The 19,238-nt window shown below is 28.5% G+C and overlaps 1 protein-coding gene across 23 annotated transcripts in view; it reads right to left on the bottom strand.

Moving 5' to 3' along the window:
• LOC105256736 (basement membrane-specific heparan sulfate proteoglycan core protein) overlaps positions 1–11,543 on the bottom strand; it is a 142,454-nt gene extending 130,911 nt beyond the window's left edge. For 8 of the 23 annotated variants that reach the window (XM_020029232.2, XM_020029236.2, XM_020029238.2 and 5 more), the window contains exon 1: positions 10,820–11,536. In XM_020029232.2, the coding sequence (XP_019884791.1) occupies positions 10,820–10,897 (78 nt within the window). In that variant the 5' untranslated portion in view covers positions 10,898–11,536. Of the gene's footprint in view, positions 1–10,819 lie in introns of all 23 variants that reach the window. The other 15 variants (XM_020029227.2, XM_020029231.2, XM_020029230.2 and 12 more) reach the window with 6 other exon arrangements.
• Positions 11,544–19,238: the final 7,695 nt, after the last annotated feature.

Below are 19,238 nucleotides of genomic sequence, written 5' to 3'. Positions count from 1 at the left end.
AATGTTCGACAAAGAAGAAGAAAGCAAAATAAAAATCTGGGATATAAGCGAAAAATAAAGATCTTGGATAAAGCGAATAAATGATGAAACTTGTTCAGATGATTTAAATAATTGAATACATACATTATTCAAATACATTGACTTCTTTCTTTCTCTTTTTTTCGATCTATTAAATCTATTAGTGTAGACATTATGCAATTACGAAAGTGTTTCTTATATCATTTTTTACAATAACAAATTGAATCAATTACTGCGTATTCTCAGGTAATTTCATAATTGCAAAAATTTTTCTAACAATATAATTGTCATATATCGCAGAAAGATATGTGTTAAATGCATCGATAACTGCTTACATAACATTAAATATAATATTATAAAAGGAACAAAGAAAGAAATAAAACAGATATAAAATTAAATATATATATATATATATATTAAATTATATATATAGATAGAAACACTTTGTGTAATTAAATTGATTCTAATTTAACAAACGCGGATTAAATGTTTAATCTCGCAGCATTTTGAATCCGCAAATGATATACTCTCTCAACCATCTTAATGCGATTTCACGTATGTAACTTTTTTGGTCACGGTGTAGGCCTATTTTCAAAAGACCGGTCCGAAAGATGGCAAGGGAAGGAGGTTGACTTTTGGGAGCGACTCGATGGAACGTGAATAAAATGATTTACGGGATCGTTTGCATAAAACTCCACACCCGTACATCCACGATTACGTCACATCTGAGATGCGCCGGGAGCAAATATTGCTGATTTCATCGAGCGCACGAATGATAAACGTCGTAAAACGTATTCGAAGAAATTGACCAGTTATCATTAATCAAGATAACAAGTTTATCGCTTAATTAGAATTTGTATGAAAGTAATTAATAGAAATGTTAATGGTAAATTTAAAGATTACAAATAAAAACAAAAATTTTAGAGAATACTCTTTTTTTAAACTATTTATTTAACTATTTAACTTTTTAACTTTTTTAACTATTTATATTGAAAAATATATTTAAAAAGTATCTTTTCGAAGAGAACTAAAAGAAATTATTAATAGTTTTCTTTTCAAATGTAATAATTGATTAGAGTATATTATTAAGATATTAATTTTCTTGCTGATTTATTTTGATTTAAATCTCTTATCTATTATAGAATCATATTACCATTTAACATAAGAAGAAAAATTTAAATAATTTTCGGTATTCAATTTTAAACATTAGATCCGTAGAACGATCCGTTAGATCGGTCGATTGGCTCGAATTAATATTATAACATATCGATCGGTTCGATTTGATCTGAGTATATATGCTATGTAAATGCATTTTAAACCGCTCAAATATAAAAGGTCTTTCATACATGATAAGCATAAATTCAATATTTGCATAGTATAAGCTCATATTAGTCATTAATGTAAATAAAATTATAAAACTTATTCAGATAATTACGTTAAAATAAAGTATAGAACTTATTGTTAGTACAAAATTATCTCTCATGCGAATAATTGAAAATTGAAATGTAGGTTAAAATATGAAATATATTTCATGAAATATGAAATATATTATTAAATATGAAATATATGAAATATATGAAATATATGAAATATGAAATATATGGAATATATTATTAGTACAAAATTATCTCTCATGCGAATAATCGAAAATTGAAATGTAGGTTAAAATATGAAATATATTTCATGAAATATGAAATATATTTTATATTTTAACCTACATTTCAATTTTCGATTATTCGCATGAGAGATAATTTTGTACTAAGTTCTATATTTTATTTTAACGTAATTATCTGAATAAGTTTTATAATTTTATATATATATATATATATATATATATATATATATATATAATTTCTGTTGAGTTCGAGTAAAAGCGCCTTAATTGTTCGGTCGACGCGGGACGGATTCCGATTTTAATTAAAGACACGCACTCTACACGCATCCTCTCACGAACTTAAGTAGATGTTTATATGCCTTTTCTCTTGTCCATATCTATTTATGGCCGCTCCCGTAGACGCGAGAAAGACAGCGACGACGAGACTTTTGCCTTCGTTATTCCACCCAAGACACTTGCTCGCAATGAATAAACTCGCGGCTTCTTTCGAGGGCATCGGGATAAATATGGAATATAGGAAGCGCGGAGTTTTATCATGTCCGCGATACAATCGCGACGATAAGTTATCAAAAATTCCTGGGCTACCGCGTGAGTAACCTATTAACTCACATACACCGTGCAGACAGATTTGACGGCCGCATGCAATATATTGGGTTAGATATTTTTGTTCTACTGCATAATTTATTTAAAATCTCTGTCAAGTATCATTATTTCATCAAGCTTGAGACTTCATTTGAAAGTAAAGTAATTGAAATTATCCGAGAATAAGAAGATCTTGGATTATTTAATCTCAAATTTTGATATTTTGTTACAGTACTTTAACTTTCATTATCAACTAACTTCTCTCTCATAATTAAGAGCTTAAATTTCTCTCAAGACAAAATCGATTTCATGTTTATTAAGAAATTTATATTTTTAATCAACAATCAATTATTAATATACATATATCTCGACAAGTCATAAATATTAAATTATTCTGGTTAAAAATACGCTTATAAAGCGCTTTTTAAAGCGACCGTTTATAATTGACAGCTCGTGATATCGTATATTTGTCTCCTTACTCTTCATCATCCGTTATATATATAAATGCGATATCGTCCTACGACAGAGAAAGAGAGAGAATGAGACGGAATGATGTCCGGCGATAATTGCCGGTGGTAGACTGCATAAGTAACGTAAATGTTCTTTCAGCACGGATATACTTACACAAGAGTCCGGTAAATAATCCCAACGTAGCAAAAAGTAGATCCCTTCTGACGATACGACACTTAACGCTTCACTCATCGCTAGTCCTCAAGTACCCACCGTTCGAGGACTAGAGAACTAGTACTTGCAAACGACTTTTCTCGACAGACTTTCGAGAATTCCAAAAGGCGTCAGCTAGCATGAGAGGTGCATGAATGACAATAGTGGTGAGAGAATATCGCATTGAACATCCATTCATACTGAGAGTCGATATTAATGAAGAAATTATAATATACCGGATTATAATATATAATGAATAAAATCATTCAATGTCCAATTCATTCTCCAATTATTGTCCAAAATATCTATCGGGTTTTACGTGCATAACAAATTAATAAGACGTTTAAATATAAGGATGAATATTAAATTATGATACGAAAATTTTCGCTAAAATAAAATTAATTTTTTGAATAGAATAAGTTATATTATATAGTTACATAACGAATATTTTGTGCAAACAGTATGTTCTGGCGTTTTTAATCTATATCTGATCAAACTGATGAAATAAATTTGATAAAAAAACGACTGTTCAACGCATATTAGAATTCCTAGCAAAATGAATTTAATATTATTTTGAACATGTTTCCGTATTTTGTTTTTGTATTATGTGCTTGATTGTTTAATGAAATAACGTGAAAAGCATAATCGATAAAAGAAACAAATATTAATTAAGCATATTTCAATGTTAATCTCAGTTAAATGATGGCACTGTAACAGGATATACGATTTCGTAATATTATCGAGAGCGATAAAATGGACCTGCGGCTCGCCTGAAATAATTAATTCGCTCCTGTGAACGCGCATAATGATGTGAAAAAAAGACTAAAGCTGCCGCGCACACCATTGCGGACTTCGCACGGTTAGGTAAGCGATTTATCGTACATGCCTTTCGGATGAAGGTCCTTTTACGTCCCATCTGCTTGCATTATAGCTTTCTTACAATCTTTCTCTCGTTTCTTCTCATATGCATCTCGATTTTTCGACGACCCTGACAATTTACGTAATATCAGATACTGGCCTAATCCTTTTAGTGCCGCAAAGCAATCGAAGTGAAAGATTTTTCGATATTCGCGTCACGTGTCATATCACATTAATTGACGCGCCCAAATTATATCGAAATTAGTTGCGATTAACTATGTGAAACATTAGTGCTTGAAATATATTAATTATGATATAATTATTACAAATTCGACAATTATTATAGTACATTGTGCAAAATAATAAATAATAATATAAATTAATTAACTACAAATTTGATGTCTATATAACATTTGAAAATCAAATTCGATCGCTTTATTCTTCATTTTCATGCGTAATAATTATGTTTCTCGAGATGATCATGTGATGATTATGATAAATTAGTTTGTTCCAGAAATATGTCAGAGAATTGCATCATAGAAAGTGACACATATGTAATAAGATTGCACGGACGATCGTCTTGAATTATCATATCGAGGTTATTTTGTGATCCTTTAAATTTGGGTTAATTCGACGCGACAATCAATTAAATGTTCGAAATGCATGAACGCTCCTATGGGAATCATCTGAAATATCCGTATGACTTCATTAGGGTCAACCGATGAAATTCATGAGCCTCTTTAATAAGTGGCATTTATAGTGTTAAAGTTATCATCCAATATGTAATTTTTGAGCCATTTAAAATCCTTTTAAACTGTCCATTTCATATTGTTTTCGGGCACAGGTTCAATTACATAAGATTTATGCACTCATTGCTTCGTCAATTTTGCAAAGCAAAATGATATATTAATCATTTTCAATATTTTTCAATATTTTTTTTACTTTCAATATTAGTATAGTAATGTGTATAGTGTTATTAAAAAAGAAGTTTCTAATGAATACTTTTTTACCACATTTCTTGATGCTATGAAAAAATTTCGTTATCAATTTACATTATTAATCATTTCGAGATATTATTTTTTATTTTTAAAATCACACTTCTCTCTGAGATTTGATTTTTCTCGAAAGTGATGTTTACGTATTTCGTTATAATTATTATATATTTTACCATATAAAGAAATTACATGTTACACGAGTAAATTATAGTTGTTGTAAGACTTATCATTAACGTGTATTTTAAGCTTTAAAATATAAAGGATAGTTTTTTTATACATTCTGATCATAAATTATATTAATTTATTAACAATAATAAAAATGATATAGATGCAAAACTTTCAATATTACAAATTTGAAAGAAGTTAAATTAAATTTGTATTACTTTTTACTATAAACTTATATAGTAATTGTTCTCACGCTTTTGACATCATAACTTGCAATAATGTTAAATATATATAATATATATAATAAACTGGTAATATTTTTATCAAACCATTGGACAATTATAAATCACACATTTCTACGTAATAATTACTTTAATTATATATTTCATCTGAATTACTTTAATTATATATTTCTACTGATGGAAATCTTATTAATGCTACATTTTTTACAAGTACTTGCGGAAGCACTGTAAACGCAAGTTTGAAAATCGTTCGTATCCAATGAAGCTCTGCAAATGATGATATCTCTGTTTATATAGAAGAGACAGAGAGAGAACCTGAACTTTTCAAATTATCCGTACCATATACGAAATTACATACATTGGAGTAGGAAGACCTGTGCGATTTTTTTGAAAATATATTCTGTCAATCTTCGTATAAACTTATCCCGTTTATATAGAAATTATATCGATGGCAAATACTTATTGAAGCTGATTATTGAAGCTTAAACAAAGAGAAAAATAAAAAATATATATATATATATATATAGTGTTATAAATTGTTAAGAAAAATATATGAATTTGAATGGACTTTTTTACATAATATTTAATGTGATCCGCTGGGGCAGAGGAGCAGCGCTATAGAGCAACAGTACTGTATCGAATGCGCCACCAGCACACACTATGTACATTACCATATTTTTCATAAGATACAAATCTTTCAAATCCTTCGTCCGTGCGAATCCCTCGCAATTCAAGCAAGAATGGTCAGGAATGGCGAAGGTATGAACGAGAAAAAGGGGTGCAATAACAGAAGGACCACAACTTTTTCTTCCGCTTATATCGTCATTTTTACGGAAGGATAATATTCCAGAAGAGGATTCACGCGCACGAAAAATCGTGACGATCTATTCCTCCATATGAATAACGAATACGAGAATCAAATGTTGTTGATTTAGATGATATAGTTTGATGAAAAATAAATAAATATAAGCAGTAAGAAAAGCCGGATTCCTTAGAAACGTAAATATATGCTAGTACATACAATTAAGTTTCATAATTATGAATAAATTATAACTGAAAGATTATTATGGTAGTTTTGTTTCGATAAAATTAAAATAACTTTTATAGTTTTTAATTTATTCTTTAACACAAATCATACGATATCTTAATATTTATTGTTTATGATTTTGGTTTATATGAAGCAAGAATATTAACTTGAAAAATTAATTAATCATTTATATATTAATAATTTTAATAAGCATTGGCGTCCGTTTAATTTCGTTTCTATTTAGGCAATATTTTTTAACATGCACTATCAGTATACATAAATTACTTAAACCGATAAACCGATAACCGATATGTGGAAACATGATTCGAGGTTACGGCTAAGTAAGATGATTAAATTGTAAGCACGACCTCTGTTTTAACGATATTCAGAAGTTGTCAGACGAGTGTCGGGATTTAGCTTTCTCTCTGTACATATATGCACTGTATGTCGCAATGGCACAGTCGGTTCCTTGATAGAGATTAAAATGCGGTAAAATCGCTTGTCGATAATTTGTCAAACCAAAAATTTACAAAGAATTATTGGTAGCAATATATTATATAGAACTATTATAATAATAATACTGTCTCCCTTTTCTTTTCTCTCTCAGATATTTATAGCTTTACAGAACCTAATCGACAAATTTGTGATAAGGTGAATTTATGCCAAGGGCGTCACTCTATCCGTACATTGATAAATCGAGCACGATCAACTAACGCGAATAATATCTTTAGGCTACTAGTACGAGTGTACGTGTGTATGTGTGTGTGTGTGTGTGTGTATGTTCAAGGTAGAATATATTATGATATCACAAATATATATATATATATATATATATATATATATAAATTATATTAAAAAATATTAATTATATTAAAATATAAATTATATTATTATGTATCGATATTATCTGAATTTATATTTGACACTTATAAAATTTATACATATATGTAAAATAACATAATAGTAAATTAAATTATATACCATAATACTCGAGATAACAATATTTTTTTATAAACTTTCTTGATTTTTGAAAGAGAGTATCTGCAGAGAGACGCGTTTTGCATTTTATTCTATTATTATGCTCATTTTCGCGTCTAATACGATTTACAATTCCTGTTGTCAAAACGCCGATTAGTAAAATGATCATTTGTGCATGCAAATGTCTGCAAGCGCCGTGAAATAATAATTCGACTCCAGATCGAGGAACGATTCGAAATTAATCAAGCTACCGACGAACCGTGGCGAACGTGCCGTTCCGAGAATAACTATTTTAATTCAATATCCGCCGATTCGCGATTCATCGAGTCAGTGTCTCGTGGATCGGAACGATATATTATCCCTAAAAAATTTTTCTATCGCCGTAAAAACGCACGAATTTAAATCCTCACGTCCTTGACGGATTTGTTCTCGGAATTAAAAAACACAGCTTACACTCTAGATTATATCATACAGGTACACAGAGTTAATATTTAATTTATTACTTCAGGTTATTACTTCAGAATTACTTTATATTTGCTGTTTTCTTTCGAAACGGCATCAATGCTTGTGATATTCTGTCAAGAATATTGAATAAAGATTGCAGTTAAATTTAAATACTTTTATTTAAATACTTCTATTTGACTTTTCGCATTGTCGTGTGCGTGCAGCACTATTTGCGAATGCAATGAAAATGCGGACCTATGTGTCACAGTAGCGTGATGTTGGAACTCAAATAGAGCCATTTACTATGCTGCTTCAAATAGCACACATCGCAGAAGACACATGCATTGCTATAGATTCTGAATGAGAGGAACATTACTTGAGATTCTTAACATACCCGAACTAGTCGCGAAGTGCGAAAATATTTTTGCACCGTAATTTTCATCTTGCTGTTTTGCCTTTATATCACTGGTATCTCGATATTCAATACACGCGAAGGAAGATAACATAATCACTGTCAAGTTATCATGGCAAATAGGTATACTATAACACAAATCTTTCGATCGACGATATTTCGAAACTTTTCGACGAAATTGATCGTTGATAGAAACGTATTTGTTTTATTTTTCTATTACTGATAGAAGTGTATACTAAAATATATTTTTTCCTGTGTCATAATTTGACTAGTTTTACAGTCAAAAATATTTCTGTTTCAAAATAAGTTAAGTGACATAATAATGTCATTCAGCGAAACTAGTTGCACATACACATTTTTAAAAAGACACATTTTGAAAGTTACTTTATTTAGGTCATGTTATACAATACAATACGAACTATATTTTATCTGATTTTCAAATGACAAATAATGCAATATATGCCAATGTATGAAGTTATTTATATTGTTATTTTTAGTAAGAATTTTGTTTTTTTAGAAATAAATATTTTTAATTCGATTGATCGATCGATCGATCGATCGAGAGAGAGAGAGAGAGAGAGAGAGAGAGAGAGAGAGAGAGAGAGAGAGAGAGAGAGAGAAAAAGAGAATTAAAATTCGAGTCTCGAGTTTCTTAATTTATAACAAAAATATATTATATTTCTATTTAATACATGTATTAATTAATTTTTATATATTTATTTAGCAATTTAAAGTACTAATTAAAAATATATAATACAATCTAATTATATATATACATACACACACATACACACATATATATATATATATATATATATATATATATATATATATATGAAATTAATTGTATAAATTATTAAGAAAAAGAAATTAAGAGAAGTGTTTTTTTAGATGTATACATGTAAGATTTTCATGAATATTGAATAGTTGAAAAGTCTTTTGATTATAACTTCACGAATGTGTGAATATTTTAAAATTTCCAAAACGCATAATTTATTACTTTAACTATACTCTGCATTTTTAACACATATATAATATCTTATACATATATATCTAAATAAATCTTCGTTTACGCGCTACTATAGGCCTGAAAAAAATTGCGTCGTAAAAGTTATGAAGAAGCTGACCCGAAGGATCGTCACGTCAGTCGGTCGACGAAATGTCGCTTCGGCGGAAATTCGTACCCCGCGGAATGATATTTCGCTGGATTGGCGGGTTCCAGAAGCGATCCGAGTTCGCGATGACACGAGTTCGACTTGTGCTTGTATCCGCATCTACGGAGTTCGAGGTGTGATCGGAATATAATCGATTCGCGCGAATTATATCAGAGAATGTTTCTTACTGGGGTGTCCGACAAGTTCGGCGGTGTTTCGCATAACAATTCGATCCGTATTTTCCGAGTCCACTCATCACCGAATATTCGACGATCCATGGGGATACATCGGTTCTCTTTCCCTTTACCTGTTGATCATCGTTAACTCGCGAGTTTTTTTGTACAATGCAATCGACATATTTTATTTTAGAAACAGAAAAAAATATGAAGCTCCGAAAATTATACAACTTATATAAGTGCTTTTTCAAAAAGAAATAATCTTTGTTTAAAATTTTATTTTTTATATTTACGATTTATGAAACAAACTCTATTAAATATTTATGATTGCCGTACATATATGGTATAACATTATATATTTCTACAGTACATAAATATTATATATTTTATTTTGTTCTTTATGGCGATTTAATGGCTGCGAAGTATCATTATTGAAGAATTCGAAATTTTTTTTTAGAATGTCGCAAACAATTATTATATTGGAAATATGATGAATTCTAGATTAAAGAAGTAAAATAGTTATATCAATACAGCTACACTGGTGATTTAATGAATTTACAATGGTACCAATGTTAATGTAAGCAATACATTTAAATAATCGAATTTTTTCCGACTTTGCCATTTATATTGAATTTTATTTCGATTTTTCAATAATCAAAAGCACGAATGAAACGGAGCACAGTTGGAGACAGAAAGATACTATCTTGCTCGGATCATCTATGCAAATTTATTAAAAATTAAACACAAACGAAAATGTGACAGAGTGTCATGATATAAAAATCAAAGAACGAAGGATACCTTCGACACCTCAAATAGGTGAGAAATCATTTGTAACACTCTAACATACGAATCTATCGTAACGATCTACGACAGCGATAAGTATGCCTCCACGTGAGATATCCGGCGATTCTTATCATCAGACGTAAGTGAGATACATAATAAGGTATTAATCGCGGTAATTGAACCTTGTGAACTATTTAATCGCTGCCGCGGGGAATTTCCGAAATTTTTCGCAAGTTTCTAACTGATAAATTTGCACATATTTTCAAATATGATAATGAATTAGCATACTTTAATCATAATTTTGTGTGTGTATGTGTGAATTTTTATTCCATCTAATTTTAAATATAAAAATAATTTTAAAAATGATTGTATTTTTTTATTTACTGAATTAAATGATGTATTACTACGAATCTCTGTTTCATAGCATCATTTAAAAGTTTTACAGTGGTAAGTTAAAGATTTTCAAAATTATTTTCAAAATTATTTTCCGTCGATTAAATTGACACGAAATGCCAATTAATATCTCTTCAATCATCGTTCAGTAGTATTACACGTGCAATTTTCCGAAAGGAAAACGAACCACGCACCGCAATACTTTTTTCGGAGCACCATCTGCTCCAAGGAGAAATGTTGCGAATCAACACCGATAATATCAGTTCGGGGACCAGACGATCTGATATCATGAAAGGCTTATTCTAAAAACTTACCTCGGATGCTGTCACGAGGCCGTCCGCCGCGATCAGCAACAGGAACAACGCACTCTTTAGCAACACACGGTTCTTCATCTCGTTGCTGGTCGTTCCTCGCGACCGGCAAGGAGTCACTTCTTTTCTCGACCTCTTCGTCCTCTTCTTGACTGACCCCTTCTTTCTTCCTCTCTCTTCCCTTTTCTCTTTTTATTATCTATCCCTCTTGATCTTTCTCGCTTGCTCTCTCTTTCTCTCGATCGACACCTTAGCGACAATGCATGGCAAACGAGCGATGAAAAAATGACTGATCCAAGGACGGCTGCGTCCTGCTTTTCGTCCTATGAATGATGTTTGTCGAGAGTTTCCCCGATGATCTTCGGTGGTTCCTTTCGCGCGAACGTTCGCGGATGCGCGGGCGGATGAAACGGACGGAAGCTGATGACGGGTGGACCGATCAGGACCGGCAATCGCGGCACACGACCTGGACCTTCTCTCTTTCCTCCGTTTGCTCTCTTTATTCGCTACTCGTTACCGAAAAGGCCGCGCGACCACGCCGTGGCCAACAACACCGCACCGGCGTTCGGTAGCGTCTGAGAGGCCGAGCGTACAGACAAGATAAAACTTTTTCAAAAGCCCCGTGGTTTTCCCTCTCCTCTTCGGCGGATCCGGCTCTTTCTCTATCTACTCGCTCTCCTCGTCCCGCTCTCGCGGCTCGACTTCCTCTTTCTCCACGTTGGATTCTCTCTTGCCGAGGAGAGTTCGTCTTTCCCCCTTCTTCCATTCCTTCCCTCTCTCCATCTCTTTCTCCCTCTCCTTGTATTTCGCCGACGCGATCTCGCAGCTTCTCCCACTATTCGGATCGGCACATTCCCACCCTCCACCAGATTCTTTGATCTGCCGTCTCGTTCTATCGAAGTTCGCTCTCGTCTCTCTCTCTCTCTTTCTCTCGCTCTTTTGATCCCCACTGCTATAAGGGTAGACGCGTTTCTCCCTCGGACCAATATCCCTTGGGATTCTCTCCTCGTTCTCATCGTGGTCAAAGTCGTTCTCTACTATCGTAGCCGCTGTCGAACGACGAGGCCGCTTAGGAGACAGCCGGCCCGCGAGCGAAGATCACGGTTGCACATTTTCACGCCCGCGCTCTCTGCAATCTAAAAATGCGTGATATGTTGAGTCGTGAAAATATAGATTTTTTATTATTGATACTGAAAGTATTTTTAGCTAAGTATATATCTGAAGAGCAAAGATATAAATAAAATTGAAATCTAAGAAGAGTAATGATTTTCATAAAAATTTCAATTAAATTTATTAACTAAAGATGACACGATAAATATATAAGTTTTGATAAACATAATATTATTATCATTTAATTGATACATTTATATTCATATAACTTTTGCATATAACTTTTTAAGTATAACTAATTTTATTTTATATTTGTGAATTATGTTAATGTGATTGAGTATTAATTATACATCCATACACGTATATATATATAATTGTAATATCCTTTGGTATAGAATCTTAAAGATATTTAATCAAAGAACAGAATGTTTACGATAAATCAATAATTTATTATTAATATCGAGTATTTTTGATATCAATAATTCATATTTCCTATAATAATTCATATTAAATATTATTTTTAATTAATAAATCTAATAATGGATTAATAATCGAATGTTAGGTGCCATTGGAAATTATATAATTATAATTATATAATTATAATTAAATATTAAAAATTAAATTAAATCAAAAATTTAATTTAATAAGCTAGGTTTCTGAGACATGAGGAGATAATAAAATCTTACAATTTCATTAAATTTGTAAATTTTAATTATTAAGTAACTTTTAGTTATTAAAAATTATTATTAAAAATAGTTTATTAAAAATTAATATTAAAAATTTAAAAATGTTGCAATAAAGAAAATAAAATTTGACTAAATCATTGCACAATACTTTCAAAACTTGCCAAGATATGTAGTCGTATATACTTGACATTTAAATTTACGCACATCTTAATAAAAATTATTTAGTATTATAAAGTTACTTTGTGACATGAGCATTATGCGAATTTATATTCTGCACGAACTGGAGTCAGTTGCGACAGAGCGTTTTAATCGGCGGCCCACGCGTTTCGTCGCTGCTGAAAAAGAACATTAAAAAAAAATGACATTTCCTCGCAGACTGCTTCCCAATAGTCCTTTCTCTCTCTTTTTCAGCGTCTCAGCAATGCTCAACAGATGTAAGGGAGATGATATTTTTTAAGCGGGTCAAGCGTCATCACGCAGCCGCACTGTCATCGTTATTCGCGCTCTGGCTTGCTTTGCGTTGCATTCGTTCTCTGCGTCTTACAAACTCTTCGACAAGAGCATCTGTTTGCAAAACATCATATTATATTTTTAATATAAATTTAGGCCGGGTACATGCAATGCAAATTGACGATTACTGCGACAATTATCTAGAAAAATTACATTGTTATATGATTTTCATTGACATATGACGAAACTCCACAGAAACTAAAATAATTAAAATTGAAAATAACTATCTTGTAAGAAATATTTTAAAATATACTTGCATGCACAACTACTATTATCCAACGAAATTTCATTATCATAGAAATCATCGATCGAGAAAAATTATTTTGTTTAGAAATTTTAATTAAGAATATTAAAAAGATTGTATTTTACTTAATAATTTCTGTGAACAGAAATTGTTATATTTTCTCATTTCTAAAAATTTTCAACTATGTTCATTGTGTATATCAAGACAATATTTAATTTATTATATGGCAAAATTTTGATAATCGGTAATTAAATGGATAGCATTAACGGTTGTTGATTTGATGTGATTAGAATTTCAAAAATTTAGTATAATTAAATTTTTAAAGATGCCACAGATTTCAAAAATTAACTATCAAAAAATTATCAAATTATTTGTATCATATTATAAACAATCTAATTGTGTAATACAATTTTGTTTTTATATATAAATATTAACTTATATCTCTCAGAAAACTTTGTTCTTTGTAATATATTTCAAAATCGTAACAAAATTAAAAATGTCGGTAATTATCATTCATAAAAATAAATTGCCTTTTGTATATCGATATTTATAATTATAGAAAATATGTTATTCGAAATTGAAGGAATGTTGATCGCGATCAGACAACAAATCTTCAAACTTCTCGATAAGAAAAAAAAGAATTAATCTCCCCGATCGAGATTAAGATATGGATTCTGTTCACGGACAGCACGTGGACAGAACAGTAAAGCAGATTCGCGAAAAGGTGCGATGTGAATACACAAAACTACAACATTGCAAGGGTTTTATCGATAATATTAACAAATACTAAAATAAATCTCAGGTGAAACAAGCTCATAGTTACTTAGATAATTTATGACAGTCATATAATCCACAATTACATGTACCTCTCGCAAAATATCGAAGACGATTATCTCTTTTTTTATATCCTTAATTTGTTCTGTCCGCTTATTTGGCGAATAATGCGGCACATCAAATCAACAACCTTAGTGCTATCCATTTAATTACCGAGCATTAAAATTTTGTTATATAATAAATTAAGTATTATGTCTTGACATACATAATGAACATAGTTGAAAATTTTTAGAAATGAGAAAATATAACAATTTCTGTTCATAGAAATTATTAAATAAAATACAATCTTTTTAATATTCTTAATTAAAATTTCTAAAAAATAATTTATATCAAACAATTGCATATTATAATACTAAAATGATAATAATAATGATAACGAGCATGTATATGACACTTAAAAAAATATATAAATTATCATTTAGCATAAATTAATCTTTTATACCTAGATATAGCATCTTAATAATATGCACATTTATAAGAATATCGCCACATGTATTAAATGCACATGTTTATCAACATCCTGCTTTCTATACATAAAGTTAAGATATTATTCGTTGAATAAAATTTAATAAAAATAAAAACTATTTAAAAGAAAATTATAAAATTATGCCAGAAATTATTATATTTTAAAAAGATAAAAACGAAAATATATGAAATTTTACATAAGATTATCCGTGACAGCAACTACGTGACAAATTATTTAAATGATACGAAATAAAAAATGTAAACATTTTATGGATACTGCATAATAAACAATATCATTCACAGAATGATGACATTATCTATTATGCATAAATTGAATTTATAAATAAATAAATATATATACATACATATGTATGTGTGTGTGTACGTATATATACTGAAATATGTACGTATGTATATATATATATATATATATATATATATATGTATGTATGTATGTATATATGAAATGAACAATTCACATTACAAATAGGTACATCGATTGTAATTGCCTAGCTATTCAAATTATTTTACTTTTATTGGTTTAGATTAAGAAATTATTTATAAAGTCAAATTGATAATATTTCATTCAAAAATGAAAATGTTAGACATGTCAATTTTCTAGGCGCCATTTGTTCATTTATTTTTATTAAACACGGAATTTGTTGTAGCGAAATAGCATATATTTGTTTGTGTTCAGATTTGCGAATTGTAGAGACAGTTAGTAATTATAAATCATTCCATGATCTCATCTGCGAGAATAAATCATTCACGTAATTCTATTATTATTGATTTCAATCGGATCGGTTATTTACATTTCTTATGTAAACTTAAAAGTTTCATTTGTGATGCAATTATTGTAACAGATTAAATAAATAATTAAACAGAAAAATTTAATTGAATTAAATTTAAAAATTACATTATGTATAAGGAAAATAATTGTAAATACATATAATTGCTAATATATATAAATATATATATATAATATGAATATTACATATATTTTAAACTTATAACCGAAAAAATACACAAAATGATAAAAGTACTGTACGTATGTATCACACATTCAGTTACAAATAATATTTTTTATCACATGTGTAGCTAATACATGTGATTATGTCATTGTTAGTTAATATGTTTTATGTATCATGAAAATAATTAAAAATAAAATAATATAAAAAACTTATTGAGTTTGCAAAACTCTTTATGCGTTAAGGTAATACAATTAATATGATAACAATAAACGATAAGAATTATATGTAATAATAAGACCAATCAAAATACTTCTTATTGTTTATATAAGTACAATCATCTGATCCTAGAACTACACACCACTTACAATTTTTAGTTACATCTTCGATGCAATCGATGTCATCATCAAGATTTTTACTAACATTAAAGTATTTTAATAGAACTTAATATCGCATCTTTATACAATTTTTATCTGTAAAAGAATAAGATTATATGGATTAGCAACATATAATCGGAATTTATCAAATCCATCATATTCACTTTACAAATTTTTCTTAAAAAGTATATAAAAAGAAGATAACTTATATCTTACAATTTATACATTTGATTTTAAAATTAAAAATTAGCATGTTGGAAAAAATTGGTTTTTTTGCCAGAACATTAATGGCGTTATTTTGTTAGCATGTACATGCCTCACTTGTATCAGTTTTTCAAAACATCAAAAGAGTTGCATATTATATTTAATAAATATAAATATAAATTAAAATATTTTCTGAAATAAAAATAAAAGTTCATTATGTCTTTTTATATTACTTTATTGAAGATTAGGCACGGCCGAATTATATTTCATTATTAACATACATATTTGAGATGTAAAAATATAATTAATGTATAAAATTTTTTTATTCGTTGAATTTTTAAAATCATCAATATTATCTGTTGAAATTAAAAGTGCCAAATATGAAATCACTTAGAGAGACAAAAATAGCAATTATATTTAAAAATATATTATATATTATATATATTATATATTTAAAATTTTAAAAAATTTTAGAATCTATGCATTTCTTTTAAATGTTATTATTAATCGGTCGTGCCTATCGCAAAAGAAGCTTTGCCTTTTTATGTGATATTTCAGGAAGTGAAGCTGTTTGTCTCTTCCTTTCTCTCTCATCGAACTGTAATGCACGCTTATCAATCCACATTAATTACGACTAAATTGGTTTCGCATCGATTTGTTTTGACGGTTCGCAAGTTCTTCAATATTCCTTCTTACAATCAATATATACTTAGGCTGCAGCAAAAAATATGAAAGCTAAACAATATATGCAAGTTAATTAATATTATATATGTAATGGTATACACAAATAATCACTTAAACTTACATGTATATGCATAAGATCATTGCAAATTCATTTCACATAATAATCTGTAGCTTCATTGTTAATCAAGACAGAAACGTTTCTATTTTAAATGCGCAATTCCTTATTATTAGCATCAAAACTAAATAATAGATTAATATGTGCGTATGTTTTATGTGTATGTATGTAATGTATACTATTTTAATTCATGCAGTCAGCATAATCAGTCCTATCCATCCCTAACACAAAACAGAATCATAATAGGAAACGAAATCTCACTTAAATGTATCACAAATATTGTATCTGATGACCAGATTAATGTTAGAAGAATGATGAGCATGAGACTAGTATATTATTACATTATCATTACAAAAGTATTAAACTTATAAAATCTATGTGCAGTTCTGTTAGTTCTTATAGGACTTGACTGCAAAAATTGGTTAAACTAACGATTCTATAATTATCACGATGTCAATTCATCAGCATATATATATATATATATATATATATATATATATATATATATATATGTATGTATTTTAAAAGATTCAAATGTATAACTATTCTATGGAATACTCTATTGTATGTTATACAAAAATTTTTTAAATGTTTAAAACTCATACTTTCTTAAATATTATAAATCTTTGTTTCTTTTGGCATGATCAAGAACCACAAGCCCACAAATGCTTTTTTGTGCACATAAACGCGATAATTTATGTATATTATGAGATTTGTTTAATATATATTTTACCATAACTGATATTTTAATGAATACAATATCAAATTTTATACTCATATACGTAATATGATTTTTATAATCATGAATTTAACAAGAATATAAACAGATTATTTTATATGAATAAGTATTTATGCTCTTTTTTATATAAGAGATATATATTATATATATAACAATTTTTAAAAATCCAGTGTAAGATATATTACATAAATGGCATTAATAACAAATTGTTACTGCTTTCACAGTGATGCATTTATAGAAAGTAATAATATAATATTAATGCAATGTACAACTTGATAAACTGCTTTGTAGAAATAAAAATGAGAATTATAAATAAATATTATATACAATTAAAATATAATCCAAATGTAATATGTAATATCAAAATATCTATTCATATTTAAACATCATGAAAACATAATACAGTATAATTATTTATATCAGTAATGAGCTTATCTGAAACAAAATGTATCATTGAATTAATCATTAAATTTGTGCTTCCCACTCTTGTACAGTCTCTGTAAATATAAATGGTATTTAAATTTTATACATATTGAATACTTAACTTTAATAAAATTTGTGAAATACCAGCATATTGCTTACACAATAAATAATATAAATATTTCAAATCTTTCTTTAAAAAAGTAAGTGAAAATGTTAAAAATATTTAACAGCGTTTTTATCTGATAATCCAATATAACACATGCTTATAATTTATAAAATGTGACATATATTTTTTTTTCATTTTTATAAGAAGAATGTTAATATTATATAGACAAAATCTTGCATTGAAAATTTATATAGAAAAAACTTGCATTGTACATTTAAAGAAAAAAATATATGTATGAAAATTAATTATAATTAAAAAATTGTCACTTTTCAATCCTTAGACAAAATCTTATCTGTAAATTTATTCTGTGGAATGCAGCATCTATAATACTTTTGGTTAGATCTTAATGTATGTCAAGTTATTTTCATTAAATGTTATTTGCTTTTATTATAATGCATCTGTTAAATTGACAAGCACAATATTGATATAATTGGCATACAATTTGCATTTTGTTTTGCTAAATAATAATGGCAGATTAGGCTGAAAATACTTCGATATAATTTAATTACTTGTACAACAAAATTTATTATACAAAAAGAGAAAAAAACTAGATGGAAGAAATAATCTTTATAATTCTTTCTATTAAATCATATTACTATAGTTAACTCTTTATCATATAAAAATTTGTAAAAATTTGTATTTTTGTTTTTTATAAATATGGAACTATATAAATAAGGAAAAAAACATGTTACAAAAATCTTACAAATGTATAATAATCAGTGAAGTTTATGAAGCGTATTAAAAAGCAGTTCATTTTTTCGTTGTTAATATAAGGTATGCAACTAAAACAATATATTGAAGTGAATGCAGAAATATATTCAACTCAACAATAAAAATGCTTTATAAGCGAATAATTTATAAAAAGTTTTTTAGCCTTTTATATTATACAATTGTTTT

This window comes from Camponotus floridanus, unplaced genomic scaffold (genome assembly GCF_003227725.1).
Source record: "Camponotus floridanus strain SB8 unplaced genomic scaffold, Cflo_v7.5 scaffold45, whole genome shotgun sequence".
NCBI lineage: Eukaryota > Metazoa > Arthropoda > Insecta > Hymenoptera > Formicidae > Camponotus > Camponotus floridanus.
This window is presented reverse-complemented; position numbering and strand designations above follow the sequence as displayed.